The sequence below is a fragment of the Drosophila elegans genome, unplaced genomic scaffold, assembly GCF_018152505.1.
Source record: "Drosophila elegans isolate 14027-0461.03 unplaced genomic scaffold, ASM1815250v1 contig_149, whole genome shotgun sequence".
Lineage (NCBI taxonomy): Eukaryota > Metazoa > Arthropoda > Insecta > Diptera > Drosophilidae > Drosophila > Drosophila elegans.
Window position 1 is genome coordinate 45,188 of NW_024545513.1, and position 11,255 is coordinate 56,442.

General features: G+C 43.8%; 2 protein-coding genes across 2 annotated transcripts; one reads left to right on the forward strand and one right to left on the reverse strand.

The window, feature by feature from the left end:
- Positions 1 to 6,950: 6,950 nt before the first annotated feature.
- On the forward strand, positions 6,951 to 9,127 carry LOC108150398 (protein a6). Its single transcript, XM_017278552.2, has 2 exons — positions 6,951 to 7,297; positions 7,361 to 9,127. Exon 2 carries the CDS (start codon positions 7,363 to 7,365, stop codon positions 8,578 to 8,580), a length of 1,218 nt encoding a protein of 405 aa, XP_017134041.1. The 5' UTR covers positions 6,951 to 7,297; positions 7,361 to 7,362; the 3' UTR covers positions 8,581 to 9,127.
- Positions 9,128 to 9,759: 632 nt separating this feature from the next.
- On the reverse strand, positions 9,760 to 11,250 carry LOC108150399 (alpha-ketoglutarate-dependent dioxygenase alkB homolog 7, mitochondrial). Its single transcript, XM_017278554.2, has 3 exons — positions 10,848 to 11,250; positions 10,627 to 10,794; positions 9,760 to 10,568 (listed from the first exon to the last, which is right to left on the reverse strand). Exons 1-3 carry the CDS (start codon positions 11,079 to 11,081, stop codon positions 10,320 to 10,322), a joined length of 651 nt encoding a protein of 216 aa, XP_017134043.1. The 5' UTR covers positions 11,082 to 11,250; the 3' UTR covers positions 9,760 to 10,319.
- Between the last annotated feature and the right edge of the window lie 5 nt (positions 11,251 to 11,255).

Genomic DNA, 11,255 nt, shown 5'->3' on the forward strand with positions numbered 1-11,255 from the left:
GATGAAGACGACAGCAAAGCAAAGCAAGAAGCAGAATCAGGAGGCGAGCACAAAAGTCAAGTCGGTTCAGAAGACCGAAGCTAAGAACGCTCTAGACAAATAATGTTATGAAAAACTGTTAAGGTACATAATTATTTTATAATAATATTTATTATTAACAGCAATTTGCTTCTTAAGCCCAAAAAATATTAAGATTCCTATAACTGCTATATTTTTATTAATTTGGAATACTCTTAAACTACCGTTTAAAACATAGACCTATAGACTGCTATATTTTTGTTTATTTGGAATACTCTCAAACAGGGTATAAAACATAAGCCAAGCAGCGCACTGTTTAATGATGATGATGATGGTGATTGTGATGACGTTGGCTGCGACGTCGAAGAGTAAAACGCAGAGGCAGAAGCGAACCAAAGCAAAAGTCCCAAAACAAAAGAGATAACTGGGCTGGGGGGCAGCATTCAGTAGTCAGTGCAACTGCAGGCCAGCAGAATCAGCCAGAGCAGCAGCACAAAATAAAAACTTTTCGAAATGGAAAAACTTTTTTCTTCAACGAGGACACAGTCAGAATACCAAGGACGGCAAGGGGCGGCAACGACCAGTAACGAGCCAAGTTGAAAAATCTTTATTGTGTATCAAACCATTTGTATTAATTAGAAGCGGTATCGCCAGCAAAATGATTACAACAATACTTCCCGAGCACACAAAAACCGAAAAAGCAACAACATCAAGAACAGCAGCCCAACAATTGCTACGTCCGTTTCGCAGCTAAGAGTATTTACAGGCCAGTTCAAAAGAAAGTGCAGGGCGGGAGCATTCCTCCTGATCGACAAATCCAAGAGCTGTTATGTAGTGACGTCGGAAAGAGTCAACTGGTGAAAAAAGGGAGTTTTAACTTTAACGAGATGCCGGCATAAAGAAAGGAGCGTCATGTGGGAAAAAAACTGGAGCGTGGCCCAATATTGAATCTGAAGAAGCCTGAGGAAATACAAACGAAGCCGGGTGATAATAAACTTATTTACTGCATAGTTTATGTACTGCAGATATCACTCATACGGCATGGTGTCGCACATTTAACATGCACCCTGCTGTAAAGTACGATACGGCTAAAAGTTGCAGAAACGAACCCTGGGGGAGTAGTGGCGGAGTGCGCCCAAGGAGTCGCTGAAGAAGCCCTGAACAAGTTTATGCGACCACACTTACATCCGCACAAACATATCCCTGGGTGCCCGCCGTTCTGGGTATGGGTGTGTATCGAATAGACGCATGATATAACTACTGAAATATAAGTACGTACAAGCATAATGCGATCGTAAAAAGGCTTTTCATTGCGAGCATAAAGTATTAAGCTACTTTGCAGCATCTTTGCATGCAAAAGCAAGGATAACACACAGACAAGGCCTGCTCAAGTGCCACCATTCCCGCTCACACGCACACTCTAGCCAACGAAATCACGTATCGTACAGCCAGATTAGCACAAGTATATGTAGTCAGAACGAGCTCTACCTTACTGATGGAGAGAGAGAGAGGAATCTTGCTGGCCTGAAATCGTTTAGCCGATCCAACGAAGACAACTCGCGAAATTGAATCTGACATCAGCTGATGACTTGCCGAGCAAATGAAATTTGCCATTAGCTCAATAGATAAGTAGATGAGAGGTCTAAGTCCCAGTCTAGTAGAAACAACAAACCGAATTTATGAAATACCCCATCCATCCCGCCAGCCTCCTGCATTGCTCGCTTCGTGGGACAATTGTATGTATTTATCTCGAAGACTCAATTCGCATACGGACGGATGCATTTACAAGCGCTTGCAAGAAGCCGAAGGACATTTTATTGCTGCACTAGGTCCACGTCCTTGTGGTCACACGAAGACACTCTAAGTTAGACCCTACAGGCATATGTGGTGGAGAGAGTGAGGGGGTGGACGTATGGATTTCCACATATGGATCTATATAAATACATTTTTGCGTCGCGCTTCCTTGTTTATTTGGATGCGACTACGGTCCGGCTTCGTTTTCAGTTAACTTGGCTCCTTTCTCATACCAACACCATCACTCCCCAGAGCACACCCACACATGCTGGCAGCACAAGCAGACCATGCACACCCAGGCGCTGCTCAGTTGGACGGCGGCGACAGTTTCGTTTGGCATTTCGCATGCAATTTGCGGTTCATTGATTCGGAAGTTTTCCCATTTAACTTAAGCCTCTTTAACCATCCTATTGACACAAATTTCTACTTACCGTTGCCGGGGTACTTGCCGCCGCATCCGCAGCCGTGGCACCGATACTGGAAACGATACAGATGCAGATGGGGCTACCGACACCGATGCGGAACAGATGGCTTTGCCGCAGGTGAGTGCCTTTGATTGTCGTCCACCTCAGTGTCCACTTAGACGGCACATTTCTCCAGGCGTGCTGGCTGGTGAGTGAACCTGCCCGATAATTATAATAATGTCAATGGCCAATGGGTGAAGAAGATGTCCCCAACTATCATTCCCTAGTAGAAGGGTGAGATATTAAGAGTTACTTGATAAGGGCTAAAAGCCCCTTGATCTTTTGAACAACGGAATTTTCATCATTAATGAAATAATAAAATCTGATTTTGGCAGTGCGACTTGCAGTACAGTTTTTGTGTCGGAACAATAAAATATCCCACATTTCTGAAGCAAATATGCACGTAATCTGCGAGTGTTATTCCGCTTGAGGAGAGAGCACCTCTCTCCCACAGGAGGAAATGTCCCAGGGGAGTACTTACAGCCGCTGGAAGAAGATCATCAAAGTAACCGATTTGCTTGGTCGACCAGCCAGCAGGCATATCAACAATAGCAGCGGCAACATCATCACTATCAGCAACATCAATGAGCTGGCCATCAGGGAACTGAGCAACAAGGGCAAGGACCGAGTAGCCGGATTGGATGCCAAAGGACTCACACTCAGATCTTGAACATAAAAAGAAACCAAAGCGCTGCTCCAAGGACAGGTGCAATGTGCAATCTTTTGGTATTTTGTTGGCTTTGCACATTTGGCGTAATGCCAAAACACAATATAAAAGACGCGGGCGGGGGATGAGCAGCCGGCTGAATGAGGGACAACCGAGCCGAAGGTGGGAAAGTCTGAGGCAAAACAACTGCGGCAGACGATGAAAACAAAAAGACAATGCAAACTTGACTCAACTCAACACCTGAGGAAGGCAAACACTTGAAGTCGCGACGAGACTCCCACGCGATGAGGGAAATGGGAGCGGGAGTCTTCCGACATCAGCACCGGGATGAGCAACAAGGACGTGCATTCATTCAAATCGACTTCAGTGCGCAGCTTTTGCCCCTCACCCGGCTCTTCGAAAGGAATTTACTTTAATGCACAGACGGGTCGGTCGGGTCGGGTTGGTCGTTTGAACCGGGAAACGTTTGCAGGCACAGTCTTACTGACCTGGAAGAGATGAGAGGTGGACACGGATACGGAAACAGCAATAGAGCTGGAACAGGAGTTGGATGTCGGATCCGAGGCCAGAGGGAGTCGATTACGGGTGCGTGTGGCGCGCCAAGATGCGGCTGCCTGGGTGCTCGTACTCCACACTACGCGGACCTTAACGCCCAAAGTGCAATCAAGAAACACAACACAGCACACAAACAGTCAAAGGAGCTGCATCTGGATCTGCATGGAGCCCGGCACGGAGGTGCTGAGCCAAGTCAACACGGAGTCTATAATTTTGGTTGTGGTTCCCGTCTATTGTCTTACGGCGCCCTGCTTCGGTTTGAAAGGTTTCCCCTGCATCTTAGAGAAGCCCCCGTGCTAAGAGCAGGTCCGTCTGCAGCTGCTTGGCTGGTCCTGCTCTTGCTGCTTGGCTAAGTGGGAAAATGAGCCATTCGCGTGCAATACTGAAATCGGAATCCTAGTCCCTCTTTTCCCTTTTTTTTATGGACCTTATTTGACTCGTGGGTGTTGGACAACAGCTTTTAAAGTTGACCGATTCTTTCCTAAACGATTAATAATCCCCAGCTTTGAGGTGAAAACGTTGAAAGTGTGTAGAATTTAAATAGCCAATTAAGCTTTTATTGGATTCAAACGTAATTTAACCGTTCAATATTGTTTTGAAAATTTAAATATATTTTTGAAATAGTAAAATTGCCTATATCTCGACCTATAAATTTTAATACCCATGCAAAGGGAAGGGGAAAGTTTAAAACAGACACACTTTTTTTAAGTTTCCGATGACTTGCAAAAAGGTGACCAAAAACTGCACTTTTGGAGTCGATTACTTGCTCAACTCGATTCCGTATTCAAATTTCAAAGAAAATTTTTTTCTTAAAAACTTTCTTAAAAATAGGAAAAAGACTTTTTATTGTTGTTTTTCCGAACGACAACAGCAACAACAATTGTTAAGTTTTTAAAGGTGAATTTGCCTTTGAGTTCCATAAAGCAATTTCCTACAAAAATAGAAAACCAGCCTTTGAATAAAAAATGCTACGAGAAAGAAAAAGAACGGTAAAAGACGAAGTTGATGACGTCGAAGTCGGCGTCAGTCGGTTGACTGTGCCGATCATACATACACACGTATGCAAATAAAACAAACCCCTAATTTTTGGTGCCCAGTGATCTCGCATTGAGTTACTTGGCCTTGTTGGTGCTCGAATTTAATGAGAAAGAGTAAATAGAGATTGAAAGTTATATTTATTTATATTCATAGTTCATTTGCAACTGCATGGCCAAATAAGCAACCAGTGCAGATCTTTGATATGAATATAAATATATGCATGTGTGTAAATACATACATATGTACATACATACATAAATGTTTTTGCAAGTGTCGAATGTGTTTTTAAATTGTTTAACATCTGTCTGAGTTTGTCTGTCATTAACTTTCTGTCTCTCTCTTCCTTTAACCATGGTCATACAAAATTTTCTAAAGTTTATATTTGTTTAAGATCTTAAAATAATTTTGTTTTAGAAATTTATAGAAATGTTGTTAACTATATATATACGTACTCACCTTTTTTTCAGGATCCGCAGGTGATAATTTTTTCTCAACCTTTTTACCACATGTACTTTTAACTTGAAGGTTATGTTGAATTTACACCTGCAATTTACCGCGCACTTATAGAAAACTTGTGTTCCGCGTTCACTTTCCAACATTAATATGATGCAAAGCAATAAGTATCTATTTTTAACTATTGTTGGGGAGAGGGGTGGCTGCTTTAGGCTGGAACAGTAGGTTAAACCGATTCCCACGTAGGAATTCGGGAAAATTTTTGGTTTTTGCGCGACGTGCATGTGTTTAGTTACACTTGTAAATAGGAACTGACTTGGAGCAAGATCGATGCCTACATCGAGAGAGAAGAAACTGGAATGTTGCTTAGACTACAACAACATGTTTTGTTGCCAGCTGATAATGCTGTGCTCTTTTTTTTTGCAACTGTGATGCTTTGGTTTCTGCTCTCGCTTATCTTCTTCTTCTTGCATAAAATAACACTTTGGAAGCAAAATCTTGGAAGGTTGGAAAAATGCCATTATTGTGCATTTCTAACGAGAAAGGAAGCTAACTGCCAGCTGATAATGCTGTGCTCTTTCTTTTTTTGCAACTGTGATGCTTTGGTTTCTGCTCTCGCTTATTTTCTTCTTCTTCTTGCATTAAATAACACTTTGGAAGCAAAATCTTGGAAGGTTTGGAAAATGCAATTATTGTGCATTATTATAGCTGCCATAGGAACTATCGAATAATTGAGCTGCAAATCATCATAGCTTCAATGTTTTTAAGCATATACGCAAGTTAATTATAATTTTAATGTTTTCAAGAATATTTAATTTTTGCAATAGCTGCAAGGGTATATGAACTTCGGCTTGCCGAAGTTTGCTTGCTTTCTTGTTTAATATTTTTTTTTTATTCTTCGATATAAAGTAATGGTTTATTCTTTTAGAATTAAGTTTTAAATTTGATATAAATCGGACGACTATATCATTCAGCTCCCATAGAAACATCGAAATATAAAAAAAATTAAATAAAATTTTTTGTTTTTTTTTCTTTGAACATAGTTATAAATTATTAATTCAGAGCTACGCTTTTTATTTTATTCAAATCGGAAAACAATCCCATAGGAACGACCGAATAATTCAACTTAAAATCATCATATCTTACATTTTTTTAACATATACGCATATAATTCAAAATAACATAATATATTTTAAATAATATTTAAATATTGCATAAGCTGCAAGGGTATATAAACTTCGGCTTGCCGAAGTTTGCTTCTTTTCTTGTTCACTTTTGTTTGAGTTAATTTTATAGAACATTAACTACTCTAAAAGCTTGTGGATTAATTCTGTTTAATTTTGAATTAAATTTTTTTTTTAATTTGAATATCGTCTGTCGTCTTTGTTGATTTCAAAAGTATTCTAAAATTTTGAGGATATGGAAGAAAAATCGTTTGCATGCGTTCTCTGAAACGCCGACCAGAGGTGTCAGCTGAATTCGTAATTGAAGGCGACTATCTGCCAACTGACTCCTGCCGAAGTTGACTGCTTTCTAAGCGTTCTAGCGGACGTCGAGTGAATGCTGCCGCCGGATTTGAGTGAAAGCTTCACTTAGAGCGCCTGCGCCAGATTTGAGTGGATCTCAGAATTGTGGGTGGCGCCAAAGTTAGCTTGAGTACTTTTCCAACTTGCAATTTTTGCATGTTTTTTTTTATTTATTCCCGCACAGCCGTTTGGCTCGAAAAATTTTCCAAGGCTTGGTGGTCGTTGGGTATGAAAATCCTAGTAAACCCTAGCAATAAGCGTTATATTCATAACTATATCAATTCCTTCATATGTTTAAATGCCCTATACGGATTCATTAATTTTAAAGTGATTCAAGCCGCGCGCCAAACTTGCAAATTACTACTGGTGTTACCAGCCACTGCCCATGAATATCGATAGACGCTCTATCGATATGTGACTTTTATCGATGCAGTTTTTCACATCGCTACCCCAATTTTGGGGTCCCCAAAATAAACAACGCAAGGAAAATACAACAGAGGCGCGCTTTCAGCAGCTGGCGCACTGAAAACCACTAGACTCGGTCCCGCTTGCATCCCGGCATGTCTTGCCGCGGGAGGTGCAGCGCCTAAGCCCGCGCAGCCGCCGCTGGAGCGCCCTGTCCGCCACGCATTATGCAAGTTGCAGTAACAGTAACGGACCGGATCCAACTGTACCCGAACAGCCGCCAGTGGAAGTGGAAGTGCAAGAGGAAGATCTCCAGCTTAGTGCCCATGACCGCTGGTCCGCAGGCACTGCCGCCAGCAGAGCAGTCCACACAATTGGTGAGCAAACGGAACATTAGAACCTAAGCTGCCCTAAGCAACGACTTATCCTTCCGCTTGCAGACATGAACCAGAGACATTCCGAACCATTCTACATATCGCCACGGCTGTTCGACAACAGGCGGCTCAAGCGGCGCCGCTGTCGATGGATGGAACGCCTGCGGGAGCGCCAGCGGGTCTGCATGGCCCAGACGCGCACCCAGGCCCAGGCTTCCAAGACTGACCGTTTGTCCCAGCAGCAGCGGCGCTATATGGCTGCCACTCTGCCCGCGGACGTAACCATAGACTTGCTATCAGATGACGACGACGACCTGGAGGCGGCTGGACCGTCCACTGCCGCTGGCCACAATCGCATTCTGAATCCTTCCCCCTGCCGCCCACACGTTAGGCAGCGACGGCATAGAGTGGGTAGGAGGAAGGCGAGCACCCACTCTTACACTGTGACCGAGAGCATCCTGATAACCAGCGACGACGAGCACAACATCCAGGAAGCCGGACGCCCGCAGCTCTGCATGCGCTCGCCGCCGCCCCTTGCACCGCTCACCCTCTCGGAGACCATCGAGGAGATCACCGTTTCGCTGGTGCCGCGCAACTCCACCACTGCCAACTGCCAGTCGCGGATATCCGGCCATCTTAAGCCCTGCCCAGTGCTCAAGGCGGCCACCAACGGGGAAAAAATTGCCGGAGAAAGGGGCGGCAACGATACGAATTGCTTCCTGGAGGTGGATGTGGGCGGTGGCGTCTCAGCCACGCTGGCCGACGAGACAACCGTGCATACGGTCATCGCCAACCGCATATACGAGCTCTCGCTAAGCAAGCTTCGGGAAGGCCTGGCCTCTAGTGGAGTGCCGGAGTATACACACGACCTGCTGCCGGAACAGCTGCAGAAATTGTCGCCGGCATTGCGCGCCAAAGTGGCACCGCTGGTGGCGCCCTCGCCGCCTACGCCCATCTCCCTAAAACTGTCCAGCGACCTCAGCATATCACTGATCTCAGACGACGACGACTGCGAGAGCAGCGGCCCACATGCCAGTGGAGGCGGATTTGGTCGACCAGCCGAGATGGTGCATCCTGTCGTGGTGACGGCGGCGGAGGCACACGCTGCTGCGAAGTTGCTTAAGCAGCAGCAGCCGCAGCTCTCGGTCGTACAGCACCTGCAGTACGTCGGAGAGGGAATCGCGGCACCCGTTGCTCTGGCCCTCCCGGTGATGGCGCACGCCACCGCGTCCGCTTCCGCAGTAGCTCTGCCGCTGCAGCTTCCGCGCCGCCGAAAGCTGGGATGAGCCTAAACTGTATTCTGATCCTGCTACCCATCGCCATGAAATCATTCCCCGAGCCGGACGTGCTGCTCAGACTTTATCTAGCAGTGGCTAGTAGTGCAAATATGAACTTAGATTTATCGACAACCCATCAGAGTTTCCCCTATCAAAACCGTGCCAAGTGATTTTTCGGACGTTTTTCCTCCCTTTATCTTTCCGTGCCACACGCTCCCCATCACACTCTGTTTCCCTTATCTATCCCTGTCTCTGTCTTTCTCATATTTTAAGCTTTAAAAGAAACGAGACGACAACGTACAAAAGAAAGTAGAAAGACGGTTAACCATATATTTGAGCAAAAAAACATTTGTAACTTTAATAGGAAGGACTAGAAAATTTGGAAGATGAACCCAATATCTATACCGTACAGTTTAGATTAAGTTATGCATTGTGTACATTTAATTAAGTGGACCGTACGTGGGTGATTCAACACGTGTTATCCGCCGCAACCCCCATTTAATGTAACTGATCACTAAATCGGAATAAACTTTTATTGTATATAACTGTTCACAGAGAACTAGGCCTTTTCAAATTAGGAACACTGGTCATTCTTAAAAACCGGTTTATATCAAAGAAAATAAATAATGGACCTCGATGAATCGAGATTTTTAGACATCGATTTTCAAATTGACAAAGATGTTTTTCTAGTAAAAAGTGAAATAAACACTGCCAAGCTGTTTAGACAAACATTTAAAGGGGCTACATGCATTTTACGGTTTAAAAAAATTTAATTTTTTTGATTAAAGTCTATAACATCTCTAAAATATTGCCCTTAATTTTCAAGTTTATACGATTGAACTTTTTGGACTATCTATGTATGCTTCAAACTTGAAACGTTTTTTTATCGAAACTGTTTTAATGTCGGTTGTCAAGATTTCTCGCGAACTACTTAAACGAACTTAATGAAATTTTGCACAGGTATTCTAGATATAATTAAAAAGGTCCTATTTTTTACTTTTGATGATCCTGCAAAAAGTTCTGCCGTCAACGCGGAGATACCTTTTCCAAGGGACTACGAGAACTGACGCCGTAATAGCCATGTTTAAAATATATTTTTTGAAATTTCACATTTTTATTGAATAGAGTATGTATCTTTAAAATAAAAAAAATGTTGAACAAAGTATTTAATTTTGTATATGAAAAAAAAAATGATTTAGGAAATTGTATGAAAAAGCCCATGTAACCCCTTAATACGAAATACCCGATTTAATTTAAAATCATCCCAAGTTATATCCTTAAATATTGCAAAACAACTTTATTATTGATTTTCTGCCACTTCTGAAATAGTTTATCTAGGCCAAGTTGATAAACAAATTTAAATAACACTAACTGTTAAAGTAAATTTTGTCAAAAATGCTGACGAAAAGAAGAAAAGTATTTTTTTATTGATGCTACATTAGCATAAGACCACAATGATGTCTGGCCAGTATTTGTCCTTGGGGACGTTTTTAGACTCCTTGGTGCTTCCAAGCCCGGCAATGTCTTAAATTTAAATCAGATCATAATGCAGTTACCATATTAAGTGGGTTACGCTCACTGGTCATCCGCTGGATCGGACTTGTATGGGTTTTCGCGGATCTCATAGCCAATTAATCGTGGATACCGTCCAGACCCGAAAAGTCAAGTGATTTTAGTGCGTTCCCCACTACCTATAAGCAATAGTGTGTGTTCAAAGGTCCGTTTGAGCTGTAAGCAAGCGTGTGTGTTCAAGGTTCCGTTCGACAAATGACAGAAACGCGTCGCTTCCTTTTCACTGGGAGTTTACTGAACAGCGACTGTTCTCCGACTAATATTTCGTGGGTAAATTTGTATCGCGCCAGATGGCTCATAATGTAGAGTGAACGTCGCGGTAGGAGCAAATCCGCGGAGTGGCTAGCGGTATCTTTCGCCACACGTTTCATTCGCATAACGCAATCGCTGAGCAGGCTGATTCCCGCGGTGGTGTGGCCGCAAAACTGTACATGGGAAAGATAATTAAATTTTGGTACATTTCTATTAGCTCGGCCAAATCACCCGAGTGCTGTCCACGTGAGGCTTAATCCCGCCAACCTCTGCAAGGTCCACAATGTGGACGAAGGGCATCACTTGGCCTCCGCAAGCCTCTCTGCAGACACGGTCCAAAACGGTACGATTGTGGGGTGACCACTTCCTTCGTTGCACTTCACGGTATCCATGAATCGCCTGTAAATGGCACAGATGGCATCAGAGGAACCTGCCCTACTACTCATACCCACGTCATCCCAGTGGCTTGACTCGTAGGGCAAGCGGCTGATGTGAGGCTCGATTTCCCGTAGCAGCCATTGTTCCTCTTCAGCCGTAACAAAATCGCTGATGACCCGCATATCCGCTTGGAACTGTAGTTTTTCTATACCAGACCACTGACCGGCGTACTCCACCAAACTAAAATTACGCCACCTGACACCCGGAAACTTGGGTCCCGGAGGCGCTAGTCGTCGTAGGAGATGCATATTGCGTCACTAGCGTTTAAAGGACTTCCATCAATCGCTTATCGATAGGTGTCATTCGATTAGCACGCGCGTTTACCGTTGTACCTTCTCAAACCGGTCGAACAAGGTCGTGAGTTTGCCCGGCAGCAAAACAAATCGGGCTGGGCACCGTTGGAATGCAGAGATGCCAGGCTG

Coding starts and splice junctions, on each gene's coding strand:
- LOC108150399 (XM_017278554.2), bottom strand. CDS start 11,081: ATGCATCTCCTACGACGACTAGCGCCTCCGGGACCCAAGTTTCCGGGT. Junction 10,795..10,847: donor AGTCAAGCCACTGGGATGAC/GTGGGTATGAGT, acceptor TGCCATTTACAG/GCGATTCATGGATACCGTGA. Junction 10,569..10,626: donor CTCACGTGGACAGCACTCGG/GTGATTTGGCCG, acceptor TCCCATGTACAG/TTTTGCGGCCACACCACCGC.
- LOC108150398 (XM_017278552.2), top strand. CDS start 7,363: ATGAACCAGAGACATTCCGAACCATTCTACATATCGCCACGGCTGTTC.